Source organism: Halictus rubicundus, chromosome 2 (genome assembly GCF_050948215.1).
Source record: "Halictus rubicundus isolate RS-2024b chromosome 2, iyHalRubi1_principal, whole genome shotgun sequence".
Lineage (NCBI taxonomy): Eukaryota > Metazoa > Arthropoda > Insecta > Hymenoptera > Halictidae > Halictus > Halictus rubicundus.
The window spans coordinates 21,463,026-21,482,462 of record NC_135150.1 but is presented as its reverse complement, the minus strand read 5'-3'; the positions used below and the strand labels follow the sequence as shown (position 1 = coordinate 21,482,462).

Below are 19,437 nucleotides of genomic sequence, written 5' to 3'. Positions count from 1 at the left end.
TTTAACACCTTAGTGTTCGAAACAATACCTACCCAAAAGAACCTCAGCACTGCTTTCTTGAACAGCCTGAAGCAATTATTACAGCAAGACTGATTTAACTCAAAATAAAATGATTAATTGCACGATATAGGAGCTACGTAAACATTGATTTCTTTTTTCAATAATTTATTCATGTGAAAATAATAATATTTTTTATATTTCTTTATATGTTTCTACTGTACTGGTTTATATTCTACATTTTCGTTATAAATGCATAAAATCTACAATCGTATTATTAGACTTCGGATTTGTAAGCAAAATAACGCCAAGTAAATATTCATGTGTCACATTGTCTTCCATATAACAATCTCCCAAAAAAAGCATTACTTTAAAAAACTTAGTAAGAAGCACTCGATTTTTGGAACACTAATCAAACGATCAGCGATAAGAAAAAATACGAAACGAACAGAAGCGCCAGAGAAATCGCAACAGACTGAAAATCCGCGAAATAGGATTGTTAACGAAGCCAGCGAAGATAAAGATCAAATTCAAGTGGAAACATTTTGGGAAAAGCGTGGGAAGGCAAAGCGGTGTTGCGAAAAACGCTGAATTTATCTTCGAATTAGGGGATCCACGATGGCAAACGTTGAACAAAAGAGATCGAGAATGGCGCGGAAGAAATGGGAGAACAGGGAGAAACGAGGAGAATGGAGAAAAGGGAATGTAACCGAACGGAAAGCGAGCGGAGCTGAGCGAAATACAAGTGAGTTACCGGTCAGATGCGAGCACTGAGTGTGAAAGATGGGGTTTCGATAATCGAACGGTGAACCGGATCAATTAAACCCCCCGGGGTGGGCATTAATTATTGAAGGTGTCGTCGACAGTTTCCTATCGCACGTACGATCGAAGCGCAATATTCGGGACGAGTTCAGGATTTTCGCCTGCGGACTAGACGACCTCCACCCTCTCGTTCTTCCTCCTCGTCTTTCCACTATTTTCTCATCCGCACCGACCCGATATCTCACCGCCTGGAAACCCCGCTTTCGAACCGATTTTCGTTATCCCATTGAACGGCGAGTCGAACGCCACGAATCCGCCTCCGTCTAAACAGAGAGTGTAATTTGTCGCCTAATCGACTGAAACGTTGCTCCAAGCGACATTAACAGCACTATTATCCGGCTGTGGTGATACCACAATCCGAGAATATTGATAAAATTACGCACAATGGTAAATATAGGGTGTCCTTGCTAAACAAGTTAACCTAAATGTATCCTTCGTTTCTGTGAAAAATATTGTTGTGAATTTTAATGGTTTCGATAAAGGCATGCGCTGAAAATAAATTTTTCTTACATTCTTCGTGGATTTGATTATTTTTATTTATGCGAGTGTATATTTTTTTATTGTAGCTTATACTGGCTGAAAAAATACACATTTTTAAGTCAACGTAGAGAATATTACTTTGAATATTTAATCGTATAATTAAAAAAAAAATTAATCTTGTGCCACATAAATGTTTTACATGACAAAACACGATGCAGATATTCGGGAACGCTTAGTATAGGTACATGTATCAGGTTGACGTATTTCGTTCTATTGCCATATTCGGTGAATTCTAGATAATTCACCGGCTGGCCGTCAGTCGCGATATGATTTCGCGTTATCGAATCGTTTAAATAGCCAGCGTAATTAAATATGATATAGTATACGTTGATCAAATTACCGAAGGAAATTGTTTCACTGCCGGAATAGCGTTTCGAATTTGCGAGTTAATGCGCACAGCCGGTCGCTAAACTCGTATTAAACATTATTAATAACGCATATTGCGCGAAGACGTGTAATTAACAGGGAATTTTGTTGCTAATAATCGGCCGTCATTAATTCCCGTACAAATTTTACAGGAATATCAACAGGGGCGAATGGTGGCTGGTACGCGCACCCTGGCGACATCATCGCGGACATACACGCTGTTAAAAGCGTGTGTGCGTTCTTTTCATTCGGAAAGTTGCCGCGCCCGTGCATTATACGACGCACAATTTTATTTCACGCTTATTACTGTCAAACAACTTGTTATCACGCGGCCGAGAGAGCCTCGGCAAACCGCAGCCTCACCCAATTATAACATTAACAACGAGCTTCAAAACAAGCTAACACGGTTTAACGGTGGTTCCCCATTTTTCACACCGATTATTCACCGGCGGAACACACATTCCCGACCACGCACATATATACACCTGTACACGTTCGTGTAGAATCCCCTCTCTTTGGAAATTGAGTTTGCCGCTCGAGGGTTCATTATGCCGTAGAATTTTCCGGGAACAACGTTCGCGATTACACCCAGCACATGCACGATTGAAAACTCAGTGACCCGCTTCTTAATTAGCACAAATTCGATTCTTTCGCGTTTTCGAACTTTTAACGAGGTTCGAGTTTTGTAATGAATCTGTGTCGTTTAGGTTTCTACAATGGAGAATTCATTCCCATTCATCTTTGGAACTCTTGATCCTGGAGAACCTTTGAAGAACCCTTTTGCATTGAAAGTTTCCATAGTTAACATTGGGAGAACCATTTATTTTTATTGGATATTATTTTTAATACAGCCTTGAATCCATGGGAAGAGTTTCTGAATTTTCACTTTACCCCATTTTGAAACCCAGACTAGTTTTTCTACAACTTATTTGATTTGTCTTCCTTTTTTCTTAGGGAAATACAACTATTACTGTGCACACCAGGAAACCAATGAGCAGTGTCGTTATCATTTTCTTGATAACCCTCGAAATGTTTTCCCCAGAAACCTTCGAACCCTTCCAAAACCCAGGAAAGTTCATAGATCGTACCTTGACTTTGGCAGTGACTTAGAGAAACCCACTACTGTCACTACTATCAACACGTCACATTTTACCTAACATATTTTCCTTCTTCTTGAATCACAACAAATTTTTTCGCTATCGATATTGTTGCTACTTGTTACTGGTACAATCACGATAACACTATGACATAGAAAAATCATCAGACAAATTTAGACGGCGGTATCTGTATTCGAACCCTGGATCGTCCGGACGACAGTCAACCACTCTACTCACTGATCTATCGAACACTGACACCATACAACTCCCATTTCTAGTACTTCCCTCAATCGAACCCATCACTCTTCATTCAGATTTACCTTTCCATACTCACTTACCCAGTCTCAACCCCTCCCTCGAACTTTCCGAACAAATAAATTCCTTCCTTTGTCTATCTCCGCGAAGGTACGACCCTATTATTCTTATCACAGCCATAAAAGAGGTCTCAGCCCTTGACCACCGTCGACAATTGTCCGACGAATAACGTTTTCCTGGGACAAATTGGATTCCCTGTAAACCGATTATCGAGCCATTATTCGACCACCGAGGTGGGGAAGGGCGACAACGTCTGGAGAGCGTGACTTTACGAAAAGTGTACAAAACAGAATACTCTGAAAGGGCTAGAACATTATCAACAACTTAAAACGTACCTCACTATAGTGAACAAAAATTATTCGTGAAATTTTTCAATGAATACAAAACTACAATTTTTAAATTACTGTTCTCTTCAAACATTTCCAAAAAAATATCCCATTGTATTTGGGAGAGTCTAAAGAATAGTTATACGTAAACATCATTCCCCCCAACTCTTATAGTTCATGTAGAAAAAATTCTTAAAATTGGAACGTTCAACATTTCTCTTTTTAAATTATATTTCTCAAAAAATGTTGGTCGAGGGAAAAGAATGAAACGAATATTGGGTTACGCGAGTGGAGGCTTCAGACTGTAAAACTACAACAATTCAACATCACCAATTTCTGAAAATAATAAATATAATACTATAACAATTTCTGCAGCCACTGTACCAGAAACGCATTCGATCTCTCTGCAATCCCAACAAAGAAAACTGCTTTCTCCGTCGAGAAGGTCAGCGCTCTGCCCATTTCTCCGGCGATTAGCGAGGAATCAAGAAAAACGCGTTCTCCAGAAGGAATCGGCTGGCTATGTAAACGATGATCGAAGAACCGGTCGGCGGGTAAAGACTCTCCAGAGATCCAAATCGAGGGGATTCCCGTGGATCGACAATTTGCCGGCGTTGTCCATCGATAATCGAGCGTCGACACTCGACTCCGAGTAACCCGGGGAGGGAAAAGAACCGACGATGAAAGAGGGGAAAATCGGTCGAAGGAAAAGGTCGCGGGCGAAAAGCCACGGGAGGAAGGGGGAGTGGGAGGCGGAAAAGAAATATACAACTGCAGGTGATGTTGGCGCAGGGGGTCTCGGGAAGGCAGCCCGTCGGTAAATAAAGGCGTTAAACGAGAATGGATGTTCGTCCGAGGCCCCGTAATCCCGGCGAAAAGGAACGAAGCGGAAGCCGATGGGAGCAAACTTTCCTGCCCCCTGCGCCCGCTCGCCGGGAAAGAAGTGTTTCGGTCGTTGCCGAATCACTTCCGGTTTGTCTCGCAGTAAAACTTCCTTAAGTCGGCCATTCCGTGACTCCGCCGGGCCCCGATACCGGACCCCATCGACCGGAAATGGCTTTTCGTGGCTGGCGTTTTACAGACGCCGTCCCACCGCACCACCATTAACCACCCCCATCTTTTTCCATGGTTCTTCGCGGGTTTTCGGGCTCGTTTTAACGACTATCGGGGCTGCGATCGATTGTGCGTGGACCTGACTGTTGCATGTGGTCCCAAATTGTTGGACTGAAGACACGTTTTACTTCAGAATGCTACGGACGTCTCTGAAAACATTGAACAAAGTGGTAAAAACGTCTCTGAAAATATTGAATAATTCTTTTCTGACCGAATCGTCAAATCAAAAGACATATTTTTTTTAAATGTTACATCGCCTCTGGAAATATTGAGCAATTTTTAAGACATGTTGTTTCATCGAAATACTAAGAATTTAAACGTCTCTGTAGACATTGGAAAATTTTTTTCGTAACTGAATCTAACGTAAACTAGAAGATTTAAATCTCCTTTTTACAACCGCGCCATAAAAAGTCGTGTACGATTTTTTTTAACTGCTTGAGCCACTATCTGATCGAACGTGTACGAAGATGTTGGTCAACAGTCTGATTCTTTGATATTTTCGTACTCCAGCTAAGATCGAGGACTTATTTAACGTTTTTTAACAATGCTGGGTCACCTTTGACTCACATAAGATTCTTCATCGTGTTCTTTAACAAATGCAAAGGAATGTGTATGAGTTCCTTCAGTAAATTGAAGATGTCTAAATAATGAATCGTGAGAGGATTGCGAGTTTCTCAAAAAATTACGAGGAGTCGGGTTTTTTCTCGCTCGGAGCAGGTCTCAGGGAGAATGATCTGGTCCAGGCAGGGTGTAGAATCGTCGGATCATTACTATTCCCAGCCCGTTGGATCCATCGCTCGGCGCGAACCTTAATGCATTCGCTTCTCCGGTAATTCCCTCACGAAGTCCGCGCGCAATCGGCGTGTCCCCGCTCCGTGCCGCGTCGCGGAAACTTTCCCGTTTCGAGACATCGACTATCAGAAGTGGAAAACGTTCCCAGCACCGGAGAATCCGTCGAAGGGGATCCATGGGGAACGCTCGAGAACCCGGATTGCACCCGCAGGAGCTCATACGTTATTCGTCGCGCGCGACCGTGGACCGTTCTAACGGGTGGCCTCGAAACACCTGTCAATTTTCACGAAAAATACCCTTGCACCGTAAAAGTACCACTTCGAAAATTCTTGATGGGCATATAGAATAGTCCACGTAAATCAATTTTTCAAAATTGTCGTTTTCTTCGAAATTATAGGAGATATTAGTTGTATTGACACGTTGGTCGTCCTAAAACTGATTAAAATCAAAGATATTTATTTCCTAACTTTACCTGGTTTTTCTACCTCCATTTTTTGTTATCATAACTTGGTAATGCTTCATCATTTATTTAATCACTTGTATAATATTTTTCTTGGTTATGAACACCTAAATTTTCATGAAACAGAATCTGAAAATGTAAGATTTATGATGTTAATTACTTCTTAAATTCTCTTATATTTCATAAATGATAATAAAATTTAGCCCACACTATCCCTCACTGCAGAAATTAATTTTTATGTGGCAGTCAAAGTTTTAATTATTTGTTCAAAAGGCTCTAAGAAACGAGGCAACATTTAATTGAAACATTTTTTTTTCTTATTCTGTATAATTAAAAGGGTTATACTGAATGGAAAATGTAATGACAGGATTTCCACGAGCTTCATAACAAGTCTCTTTTAATTACTTTTCTCCGTAAGGAATATTGCATGAGTATTCGTCAAAAGAATCCCATTTTCGTGAATCATTCCACGAGAAGCAGAATAAAGACAATTTATTTCGTTCACTAACAGACACTTTATGGCGAGAATAAAGTATAATAGAACCGTCGTTGGTCCTTGTTAACATAGACTAGGTTAATGAAGTGAAACTTGAATGTACACTGTGGCTGTCATGTTTGCTGTGTATACGGGTGACATAGTTTTTTCGGTGGTAAACATTAACATTCGTAAAACAGTGTTACATAAAATACGTTTAGCTTGCAGTGCAGGGGAGAGATGAGGGACACCCGGGGAATGAAGATTGTAGTGAATGGATTATGGAAGTTTCATCTCGTTAAAAAGTGGTTTTTAAGTAAGAATTATTTCGAGCAGTTCCGTAGAATTGGCGAATTAAGTGACGGGTGCGTCCGAAATGAAAATTCAAGTGAAAATTACCTTTGGGATTTTAACCGGGGAAAAATTATTTCGAACGTTCCTGTAGAATAAATGAACGAAGTTACTATTGAATTACATGATAAAGGTGCATTTGCAGCAAAATTTTAATTTGGTAGAATATAAATTTCCATTTAGGAATTTTTAACTCGGTAAAAACGTTTGCTGTCAGTCAAAGAATGGAGAGATAGGTGTTCCGAGTTCTAATTTGAATTTAGCGGAATAAAAATTGCCATTAATTTTTTAACCCACTGATAATTATCCAGTATTGCATTGAAGATGTAAGAGACAAGTGCGTTCAGATTTAAATTTAATTTCTCAGCACACTGATCACATTTAAAACGTTCATAAAAATGTTACAGTCACAAAGATGGAGGCTGTACCCAATTAAAAATGTCAATCTGATAGAAGTGTCTTTAAAATATTAATAAAAGACCAAGCAATCAGCTGCTGCAATTAAAATTCATAACATCTCAAACTATTACTTGAAATTTCGCAGTCTCGAAGAAGGAGATTGTGCACAATTAAAAATGTAAATCTGACCGAACCGCGACCCTTAAAATGATAATAAAAATCGCTGTACAATCGAAGGAGACTTAACAATCACTGCGATTAACAAGTCAACTCTCCGTTCCCATTCCACCAAACAAAGAACTAGTTCAGCTCGCCAAGGAACCCTGCCAGTAGTCAACGTGTTCAAGATCCAGCCGCGAAACACGAGGCTTGTCGCGAAACGTCGAAAGCCGCGAGCGAATCGCACATATACTAATCCCACGATACTGTATGTATGCGAGAGAAAGAGAGAGGGGGGGGGGAGAGGGAGAGTATGCAGGGGTGGATGATGAGAAGTCGTGGGTCTCGTATCGAGGGGGTTGAAGTGGGCCGGCTCGACACGTATCCACCGCGTCAGCGTGCCGAGAATTCTCTTCGAAGGTAAATTACCTCGTCATCGGATCCGGCCTCGATCGTAAAAATCGCTCGCGGCATTATTACGACCTGGGACCGAGCCGACCATGACCGTGCAAAAAGGATTGCAAGAAGGTTAGCGAGCAAGTTCAGAAATTATGTCCATGAATTCTGATCTGTACTTCTGGGTAGAATGACCAGATCAAAATTTTATGAGAATATACACGATGCGGAGGAACACATTATGAAAAATTTGAACTCTCAAGTTTCAGTTTCATTGTGGCCACGTCAGCCACCTCTGGGTGACACTGTTCTTTGAAGTAGCTTAGAAATTTATTTCTGTTGTGAAATACTCGTGCAGAATTAATTTTATTACGATTTACAGAATGCAGAAAGTTTAATATCGTTTTCATCAATTTTAACTTTACAGTTTCGGTCACGTTAATGAAAGTACTATTATTTCGTCCTGTAACTGTAGCATTTCAACCTAAAACCTTTTGAACCAACGTTGACACTTGTCGTCCTTCAATACATCTCATTACTCATTACTCATTATTACAGGGTTGTAAAAAAATTACATTTTTTAGAGTATTTTGAACACAGGCTGCTTTACCGAAAACTGTAAAAGAATACGTGTTTCCTCTTCAACGATCGGTCCAGAACTAAAGGCAAAACAAATTCTATGCAAATAATTGATTACTTATGGGTACCTCTAATATTTTAGCTATTATAGTGAGCGGAGCAGAAACATATCGAGAATGATCCTTCCCGATCAAATTCATCAGGGGACTAGATACAGCCGAATCCAGTCGCTCTCGGTCGAACGAATCATCAATTACCGAAGCCTCTATCGGTCCTCTGGCTCGAAATTTCCCGCGAAAATCCCGTGATCCCGCGGATCATCAAGAGAACCGCCGTCAGTGCCGATGGAGCTCGCCATTTTTCCCGTCGCTTTCCCCGCCATTATGCTAGTCGGGCGTCGTCCTGTTTGTTTTTTCGCCTTTGCGTCGCGGCGGCGGCGTCGTCGGCCGGCATTTTTTCAGTGTCTCCCCGAAAAAATCTATAAATCTCGCGCGTGAGCCCCGTGCGTACGTCAGGACCATTCGTCAGTGGGCAGATTGCAGCCGGGGCTGAATTTCGCACTAGGGGGGTTGAAAAAGTCCAGCACCGTTGCGACCCGTCTGTATTCCAACTCCCCTTTCGAGCCGGTCACGGTCGGCTTCGTCCCAGCGCGCAATAAAAGCCGCGAGCGATTTTTACGATCGAGGAGCCCCTGACGAGGTAATTTACCTTCGGAGTGACGCGTCGATTTGATATATTCTTCGCTGATTCTTATAAACCGTGGTCTTCAAGCTTTTATTTGAGCCTTCTGAAGTTCGAAAATTCCCACTGGAAGACATTTTTAAATTGATTCGACGTAGCCTCTTAAAAACCATCAATTATTCCCCGAGTTATCGACCGGGATTTTTCAATTTTGTAATGTGATTTTGAATTTTCCTTTAAACCGAAAATAGTCTATCACATAATACGATATTTCAGCTTTAATTTAAGACCTCGGATATTTGAAAATTCCAACTGGTAGCCCATATAAAATTCATTCGAATTTTAAAATTTACTCAGGTTAAACTTCGCCTACGGAAACCAAAAAATTTAAATTTTTTAATGCAATCTCGTAGATTTTGGCGAGAAAATGCCGAAAATCCAAGTTTTAATCTTAGGAATTCATTGGTCCAAAAGTTATGTGTGTTTGAAGTGTCTCATATCGTCTGAGAGGAGGTAGCATTTCGACAAGTTAAGTGATTAATAAATGTAGAGACATGAAGGGAAAGCAATGTCACTACTAGTCTTAGCAATAGCCTGGCTCTGAGACCTTTTCTTTTCTGATAAGATACGAAGGATTTCTTACTAACAATGTCGTTTTGTTTTTGTCTGTTTTCAGACTGGTTTCGTCGCCACCAAGGCAAAACGAGGCAGGAAGCAGCAGTAGTGGCGCGACGCAGCACGCGGCGACGTTCGCGGTGCGTGTGGGCACGATCGACGGAGTGGTCACGCATCATCTGCGTGCCGAGACGCGAAGGGACCTGGCTGCGTGGGCAAGGGCGATCGTTCAGGGCTGTCACGCGGCCGCCCACTCGTTACGCGAGTACACCGTTCGTGAGTACACTCATTTGACCCTCGTCTCTGCCACCAGTCCCTTCGGCGATCGTCCAACGAATCGACATTTCTACCGGAATAAAGAATGGCAATCAACCTGATGGAACAGAGGGGGCGGGAAAGAGAAAAGTGGAACGGCAGAAACGTAAAAACGCATGAAAAATATACACGCCCGTTCGCTGTTCCGTGACAGTTGTTTTGCCGTTTCTATTCGACCGGATCTAACTGCGCGAAATCCAATTCATTGTCACTCGGAAATTCACTGAAATTCATTCCACGACTTTTTTCATCAAACCGTGAAACTACATTTTGCGCATTAATGGATCATTCGAGATTCTGCTTTACTGTCGCCGGAAGAAGTCCTTTGGATCAAACTTCACTTTGGAGGACAAAAAATTTTTCATTTTCCTTTATAGAATCCTATAGATTTTGACGAGAAAATTCCAAAAATGTAAGTTTTAATGGCCGGAGTTCACTGGTTCAAAAGTCATGCGCATGTAAAGCTGGCCGATTTCGAGCGTTTTTGACAGATTAAAATGCCGGGGCAAACATTAATTTCGATTTATTATTGCCGACGTTCATCCGCGGTGAAAAGAAATTAAAATTCATCGAGGCGAACGTGCGCAACGACCGCAAGAGAACAACGGGGGGCGAGTGTGCACGCTCCTGGACCCCCACTTTCCTACAACCAGAAGATCTATGCGAGCCCGGTCATTTTTCCTCTCGCGCTTTATTTCGCGTTCGAGCGCGTACGCGAGTCGACGAACGATTACGCTCCAAAACAAAATAGGAAAATATTTGTTTGACCCCCTTCCTTGCCCCCCTCCCTCCTGCTGCAGCCAACGCCCGTCGTACAGGGGAAACAGGGACAGTTTGATCGATGCCCGGAATTTCGGGGCGCGATTAATTTGACGCTTTATTTGGCACAGTTGTCTCTGACCCGCTAACGAAGTAATGAAAGTAATGGAAATCTGCGGCTTTCGAGGTGGCGCGAGATTTTTTCAATTTCGGATTTCATTTGCCCCGTCCAATTTTCTGCGGGGAGGAATTTAAATAGAGCCGTATTGTTTTTTCAAACTTTCAATGAAAAGTTTCTGTGTTTTGCTTGTCTGTGGTGTGATTAGATTTTTGAGATTTTAGACAAGATTTTGACAAGAAACAATTAAAACAACGATCTTTTCAGATTTTTCAATTTTACATACTCACCAGTATGTGGTGAGTTTCGATTTTGGAAGACTCAGTAGTATTAACCCTTGGAAGTCAGGCAGAGGCAGGCAAGACAATGAAGACGATCATAGTTTTATATAGACTTGTTCACTAAAAAATTCTCTGGTGCTTTCCGATAAAATCGATCTAGTGAAGAATAATTGTTGACAAATTCTCTGTAACTTTTAACGTAAATTTCTAGGCTGCACGTGGCAAGGGAAGGCCTGTCAGTTGGTAGTGAACCACGAGGACGGTTTCGCGTTGTATGCAGCGGGGACCAGAGGCGTGGGTGGTAATGGGGTGAGTCCAGGTTCACCCCCAACCCCATTATGGAGAAGGTCTTTCGACAAATTGAAAATGTCCGCCGACGACGGGGCGCGTCTCTTGTGGCTCGATTTTGGCGGCGATGATGGCGAAATTGTAAGTACCAATCAACACTCGTCTTCTTTTTAAGGTGCTTGAACACTACAGCAAGTGCCTTTTGACAGTTTTTGCGGTGGCCATTCTCGAATAAAAGAATAAGACAATTCTAAGTATAGCTTTAGACATTCATTTTGTTCATAATACAGTCGCTTAAACCGAACTTCATTGGGATTTGCACAATCTGAAAGAGTTCAAGAATTAATCAATTTTATAAGTAATCTACGGATTTCATGCATTTATGACAAAACTCCGTAGATCAAATACAGTGAATTCTCGCGATATATGTCATCAACACGGGTCTTGCCAGCGTCGTGTATCGTCCAGGAGACATTCCCGAGCCGTGTTATGTTTACACTCCTCGGCGTCCGAGGTCTGTCACGGGGTATACCCCGCGGTAGTGGGGATAACTCCACGACGTTTATCATCCAGGCCTTGACGACATATATAGAGAAATCACTCCAGAAAACAGTAAAAACATTTTAAGAATTTGAAGATACTGTCGCGTTGTACCCTACTTAGTCAAATGATTAATAAAACGAATGCAGGCAAAGTTTATTTTGCATAAAAATCTTGAATTTTATAGTTTTCATTATATTGGCTTTGTTTTTGGGGGGGGGGGATTTTTTAAAACTGATTGCTCGTCAGTTAACGTTTCAATAGTAACGTAGACGTGACATTTACCAGACAAAAACAACTCTTCCGCTCACAAATTATCGCTGCGGTCTGAACAGTATAAACATTTACAGACAACTGTACCCACTTCCACAAAAACTGTCTCAAGGTAAACTGTCCAGTGGACACATGCTTCGGCGCTAGCAATTTCCCCCACTGAAAACTCCGTCGCTGAAAGTGACGCGCTTGATAATTGCTCGATAAATTAGAATCTCGATCGAAGGCACGGACGTAGCCGAGAACAGAAAAGACGCCGTCCCTTTTATCGGGTGGAGGGCATTCAGAATTTTATTACAATCGACTTGAAGCATCGAGATTATTATCGTGAAAACGACGGCCGTGCACAGGGTAATCCCATTGTGCCCGTCACTGTCAAAGGACTGCCGCGATACTACCCGAGGAAAATACGTATTTTACATCTTCCTTCCCTACTCTTTTCCCCCGCTCCCCTCTCCGCCATTTTTTCCAACCCCCTCGAACACTGTCGTCCGGTTTCGTTCAATGGCCATTCACGGACGAACGGGGGGAGGGGGGCACCGTTCGAGGGGAATCATCGACGGAGAAATCCGCACCCGCGACAGACGTCTCGATGGAAAAATTATTCCGGCTCTCGAGCAGCCTGAAACGAACCTGCAAATGGGGGAATCCTTGGCGCTCGGCGTTCCTTGGAATTTTTATTAAACACGGCGACCGACTGCGAAATGGAACCGAGCTCGATACCGCGCCCTGCGAAAACAATAAGTGCAAGGAGCGGCCCCAGAACGGGAATACGTTGCACGGGGGTTGCTAAATCTGGTTGCGAATTTGATTAGCCTCGCAAATACAGTGGAGGAAATTTCTGTAAGAATACTACTATTCTTCCATTCTAATCATAGAATTGCCACTTGCTGGTCGAGGTCAACACGAAATTTCAATGCGAAAACACTGGTCTTTTCATGTTTCGTAAATTTTATTTGCGGAACTAAAGAAATTCGCAACCCCCTAGCAACGTATTTCCGTTTCGGGATTGTTCCTTGCGTTTACTCAAATTATTTTGAAATTTCTTGTCGACTTTGACGTGGAAGTGACAATTCTATGATTAGAATAGAACATTAGTGCTCTTATAGAAGTTTCGTCTACTGTACGTTGTCGATGGTTGCTAAATTAAGATTGGCAGACATAGGTAGCAGCTAATAATTTGTTTAGGTGTTCTTCACGAGAGAATGTCGTTTTTAATACCATTCGGATGAGGTCAAGGAACTCACCCCCTAATCATTCTATTTTTGTTTCATTTTTCCAGAGGATGAATGCATTGAGACAGAGGAGAAAATTGTTTTTTAGATTTTTTCAAATTAACTATAAATAGGTCAGAATTAACCCTCAGTAGCTAGTTTAAACGATCAGTCATTTATACTATGCTCAATAAGATCAACGTTGATCCCAATGAACCGGGCTTAAAAATGTATAAAAGAAGATTGTTGGATAAAGATTTGAGGATGTCTGGCCACGAACTAGTCAAGTAATGTAAATAAATAATGTCACGTCCGTTCTTGTAAAATTTCAACGATAGTCTCTTAAGGGGTGAACCATGTATAAGTAGACTGTTGTTTTTCAAGAATTTTTTTTTTCAAATGTAATGCGTAGATTGATTTAAAATTTGAGGTATCATTTATTAACGTTATGATGTGAACAAAAATATTTTTTATAAATTTTAAGGGCGGCTTGTTAGTTTATGCAAATACGCACAGCATCACATCCTTTCTTTATTAAAATTTGCAAAAATTCAAAAATGGCGAAGTTATGAGAAAAACGGATTTTCTGTTAATAGCAATGTTTTGAATAAAAAATTAAAAAACCGGAGCTCGTCATGTTGTGGCCAATCATTTATAGAATACATATACCAAGTTTCATAAAGATCGAGTGATCAGTGTTTGAGCTACGTTGCACGGCGTGCGAAATTTTGCGTTTCGAGACAAATGCGTTTCAAGTTTGAGTAACGTGAGAAACATGTTACGTGTTTTGTATATCGTGAAAAAATCTCAACTCATTCTAACTTACCGCAGTTTTTTTGCTAACCTGCGATTTCAGGGCCATAGAACAGATCTTCCTATTCTTCCGACTACGTGAGCCGCTCCGCCCAATACAACCGTTCACTTTATTTTGAAAATAACGTACAAGTACATCTCTGATCACTTTCTAACTTTTTTTATCGTATTCCTGAGGAAATTTCCTATCGATTTAAACAAAAAAAAAAGATGTAATTTTACACAAGGTTCCCCCCTTAAAATGGACAACGAATCGCAGGGGGTCGTCTAACAGATCGCTAAAAAATTGCAGGAGCTGGACCTCGAGAGCTGTCCGAAGCCGATCGTGTTCGTGCTGCACAACTTCCTGTCTGCGAAGATCCACCGCCTCGGTCTGAGTGCATAGGGGTACGAGGGGGCCCCGACGGAGGCCCCCGACCTGCCGCCCCACACCACCAGGTCCGTGACCAGCGTCTTCCTCCACTGAGACCCAGAGATCGGTACAACAAAGGAAGAAGCAAAAGCAGAAAAATCAGCAGAATCAGCAGAATCGGCAGGCAAAGCAGCGGACGAAGAAGTGGAACAGTGGGCGTACAGGAAACAGCCAAGCGAAAGGGAAACGGATTAAAAGAGAGAGAGAGAGAGACACAAAACAGGGACTCTAACGGACCAGCAAGAGCCGGTTGAATTTTAGCCGGAAGTGACAGGTTCCCCGGCGAATCGACACTCTTCCACTGGTCCTCTAGACCTCCACAGGACCTTCCGCAGGTCCTCCAGACCTTCTTCGAGGCTGTTGGTGAAGTGGGGCGATTGGGACGTTGTTCGCGCGACCAGAGAGCCGACAGAGAGACATAGAGACTCTGTCCGATCGCGTCGCTAAATGAAAATAATTCGTGAAGCTACTCGTTAAAAAGAAAATATTAAAATCGATTCTTATCGAAAGAAAGTATACCCCGGGCGACGATCAACGTCGACGCGATCATGCCGTCGACTCGAAGCCATCCAACTTCGCGCGCACGATTATCGAGAGCTGAAACAGACCTCGGCTGGCTCCCCTCTGTTCCAGTCACAGAGGGGACAGGAGTCGTACACTAATCAACGCGCCTAAGTAACCAATTAAAACTATACTACCTAACGCTAAGTATGAGTAACAAGGGGTGGGGGGAGACCGAGAAGCCGGGGGTCAGGCAGATTGACCCGGTGATGATCGGTCGGAGGGCGGCTAGACGAAGCTAATCAGTTACTGTCCAAGCGTGCGCTGCCCGTTCGCTCTTCCAGGCCGCTCCGTAACCCTTGCGAGGCCTAAACTACCCCTGTGTTCGTCGACAACCCCCTTTTTCTTTGGGAAAAATGGGAATGAGTTGTGAGCTGATTGTGAAGGGAAAAGATTGGGTAGGTTCGGGGAAATTTTTGGAAATATGGAGGTGGGTGAGGGTTGATCGACACCCCTTGTGACACTATACTCACCCCTATGTCAATCTACTATCCCATTCCGTAACGAAAAAGAGGAACAAGCATGGAACTAATTATTAAGGGTGGTTCAGTTAGCTATCGAGGAATTTAGGGGATCATGAGGTTATTGGGGGTTGTTTGACACCCCATTTTGGCATCTATACTACCCCCCTGTCTATCAAGTACCCCCTTTCCTAGATGAAAGAAATAAGCTTCCTAGAAATAAGCTTCGAGTTGAGTTTAAAGAGAAAAGAGGGGTTAGCTATTATAAAATTATGGGGGATGATGAAGTAGTTCGAGATTATTCGACACCTATCCTTTTGGTACACCTATACAACCCCTCTAACAGTCAACAACTCCCTTTCTTGGGCGATGAACAGAAATAAGCTTCGAGCTGGCAATAAAGTGAAAAGGGGAGATACAGTTAGCTATCAAGGAATTTTGGGGGATGATGAGGAGTTGTTCAGCACCTCCCACAATACTTAACTCATCCCTCTGTCCATCAATAAACCCCTTTCCTAGACGAGAAATGAAATAAACCAGGTTCAAGCTGAGTAGAAAGAGAAAAGACGGAATGAGCATTGTCAAGCACCCTTAGCTATATTAGCAACCCCCTCATCTATGATACAAAAGAGAAATACGTTAGCTTCAAAATATTTCAAGACGATTAAGAAGGGAGAAGAGGCGGACAAAGAGGGGGGTGAAAGTTATTCCACACATTCTATGACACCTAACTCACCCGTTGTTCCATCAACAATACCTTTTCCTAGACAAAGAAAAAATATAAACCTACTTCGGGTTAATTATAAACACGAAAGAAGGGGCTCATTCATCCTACATTTATGAGGGACCGCAGAGGGGAAAGGTATCATTCAACACCCCCTATAACACCTAACTCAGTCCTCATTCCATCAGCAACCCCTACTACCACCTTCGAACTAACTGTAACAACAAGGGGAGGGGGGTTCAGTCAGCTCCTACATTCATGGCGAACCACTAGAGGTGTAGGGGTAGTTCCACACTCTCTAACATCGAACTCACCCCTCATCCACCGCCAACTCCGTTCCCTATTCGAAGAAACGAGATAAGTCAGCTCCGAGCCTCCCATAAATAGAAAAGATGAGCCCCGGGTTGACTACACTATGGGGTCTGGTGTTTCGCAAGGGGGATGAGGGTTGTTCCGCGAGGCTAGCGAAGAAGTTTCCGTTCGGTGAGGTCTCCTGGCGAACCTCCAGGTCCAGGATCACGCGTTTCTCGTCGATGTTTACGCCGTCGGGGATCAGAACGTCGTGAATTATTTCCGATCCGATCGCTATCGATGATCCCCGGCGAAGTGATTACGTCGTCGCCAGCTCTCCAGGATCCTCGAGTTTTAACGGGTCCTCGGTGGGGTCGAGGATCAGGCTGAATCGCGCGCAAGGAAAAGTTCCCCGGACCGAACTCGATCGGACCGATAATGATCGTTGGAGTTTTCGTTTCGAGACGTTCTCCGGGCTCGTCCATCCGCGGAGCGGTTCCAAGATGCTGGAAGGGGGATCGAAACCTCTTTATGGATTCGTCTGTACCCCCCGAAAGAGGGGGAGCGACGGGCGGACGTTCATAGTTGTTTTATACGATTCGTATTCTTAACGCGAGTAAGTGTAAGATGCCAAGAAACGTCGATGTGTATACTGGTAGCTGGCTACGGCTCGACTACCGCTTTCTCTTGCGATAACTCGCGGCGAGAGGATGCTTCTGGGTGATCAGCTTCCGTGCCTAACTTCCATTACGCTCGGGACTTTGTCCTGAGTCCCTTAATCCAGTTCGTTTTTAGCGTTGCTCCCTTTTAAGGAGAAAGTTCCTGTGTCTGATCAAAATTGATAAGGAGAATGGTTTTATTTTTAATTGTGGAGTGGTAGATAGGTACAGAGCGTAGCTGGGTCTTTACCGACCCGTGATCAATTTCATGGTGTGTGTATACTAAAAGCTATTTAATGTATTTTATTGATTCGGTTAGTTTTATTTGGTTGTGGTAGCGTGAAATTTTTCGTTTGTGTGGTAATTAGGAATTTGTTTTTAGATTGGCTTTTGTATGATTGTTAGAATTGAGTGATGACCTGGCTCTATTATTAGAGTGTATCCTTGACATCATATTGCGTGTCCGAATGTACCACAATCTTCATTTATTTTTATATTTTTCATATCTCTTCATGAAATACAGTAGTGTAAGTAAGATAAGTTAGCCTTTTCTGAGACGTCCCAGTGAACCTGTATTTCTACTGTTCGTCTATTGAATTTATGAATCTTCATGTTGCCTTTCTAATTTTCTCTTTTATTGTCATGTTCCTGAAATATGTTCAAATCAAGCATGAAAGTAGCAGTTTCAATACGAATGCATTTTTTCACGATCACTCTTCCATTAATTGTTAAACAATGCCCTATCACAATGTTATTAATTCATGCTACGATTCTGTCTCAATTTATAGGGAATGAATAATTCACACGTGACATACTTGTAAATAAAACACAATCTTCCTTCAGCTTCACTGTAATAACACTCATTCCAGAGGTGGGCAACATTGCTAAATAATGAATCGTAAGTTTTCATGTGAGACGAGACAATATTGCACTTTGGGTGAACGAAATGTTAACGTACAGATGGTTGCGATAATCTCCACGACAGAGCTGTTTAAAAAATAAAATCTGGAAATCTGTGGCTTTTTCGTGGAGAAAAGGAGAGTGGCTCTTTCGTGGAGAAAATGAGAGTGGCTCTTTCGTGCAGAAAAGGAAAGTTGCTCATTCGTGGAGAAAAATGGAGTTGCGCTTTCATGAAGGTGATGTACGTGACTCTTTTAACAGAGAAAAAATAGAGTAGTTCTTTCATAGTAAATAAACAGAGCTGCTCTCTCCTGGGAAAAAGACAGAATTACTCTTTCTTTTGAGAAAAATAAATTGGTTTTAGAAAAATAGATTAATTCATAAGGAAAGATAAATTAAATAAGAAAGAGTAGCTCTCTCGTGGAGAGTAGGGTCGCTCTTTCGTGGAGAAAAGAAGACCAACTCTCTCACACATAAAAGAACGTCATCCTCACTCAACAAAAAAGAGAACAATCCTCTCATTTAACCAAAAAAGAGCAACCCTCTCCAACAGCAAACCGCCAATCCACCCCCACGAATCTCTGTTGCTCTATCCCCTCCATCTTCCCTTTAGGCGAACCGACCGCCTGTCATACGTAAAGCTCGCGAAAAGGAAATCGAGAATCCAATCTCGCCGCGAGTTAGCTTAGCAAATAGAGAGAGAAAGAGAGCTAGAGAGGGGGGGGGGGGGTGAGAGAGTGAAAGAGGAAGAGAAACGAGAGCAAGAGAGAAGGGGGGACAAGTCGAGTCGAGCCGAAGATTTATTCGCATTACGAGGCTACTCGCTGCAGCCCGGAGCCACGAAGAAGTTATATCAAAGCGATGATTGTCCGTGTAAGAGTGGAAATTTCCTTTCATCATCTGTATAAATCCAACGAGAGGAGAGGGGGCAGAGGGGAATCATCCTCTAGATTCCCCGAAAATCCCTCGGCGAATTGTTGAGTGTTACCAGAGCGGCCGTACAATAATAAGATTTCGACATTAAGTAGAACATATCAACGAAGCCACGTGTACCATGTTCATTGTGTCCATCGGTCGCCACTCGGCCCCGTTCCTTTCGCGGGGGTGCGTGAGTGCATCAATGAGCTTCGATTTCGCCTAACTTTACAGGGTGTTCGCAGATAGAAAAATTACTAAAAATATCTGAATGCACAAATCAGTCGAGAACGTGGAACAAAATCTCGTTGTCCGAGGTCTCGTTTTCGAGAAAATTCAATTTGAAAATTCCTCGAGGAAGCGTGCTATTCGATAGAAATCATTTGACGCGTCTGATCATGAGTGGCTGAATCTACTTCTTGTAAATACT

At 42.5% G+C, this 19,437-nt stretch overlaps 1 protein-coding gene across 8 annotated transcripts in view; it reads left to right on the top strand.

Moving 5' to 3' along the window:
• Nucleotides 1–15,709, top strand: part of Syn1 (Syntrophin-like 1) — a 566,536-nt gene extending 550,827 nt beyond the window's left edge. For 5 of the 8 annotated variants that reach the window (XM_076805938.1, XM_076805935.1, XM_076805940.1 and 2 more), the window contains 3 exons: nucleotides 9,545–9,759; nucleotides 11,168–11,385; nucleotides 14,377–15,708. In XM_076805938.1, the coding sequence (XP_076662053.1) occupies nucleotides 9,545–9,759; nucleotides 11,168–11,385; nucleotides 14,377–14,469 (526 nt within the window). In that variant the 3' untranslated portion in view covers nucleotides 14,470–15,708. Of the gene's footprint in view, nucleotides 1–9,544; nucleotides 9,760–11,167; nucleotides 11,386–14,376 lie in introns of all 8 variants that reach the window. The other 3 variants (XM_076805932.1, XM_076805931.1, XM_076805939.1) reach the window with 2 other exon arrangements.
• The last annotated feature ends 3,728 nt before the right edge of the window (nucleotides 15,710–19,437 follow it).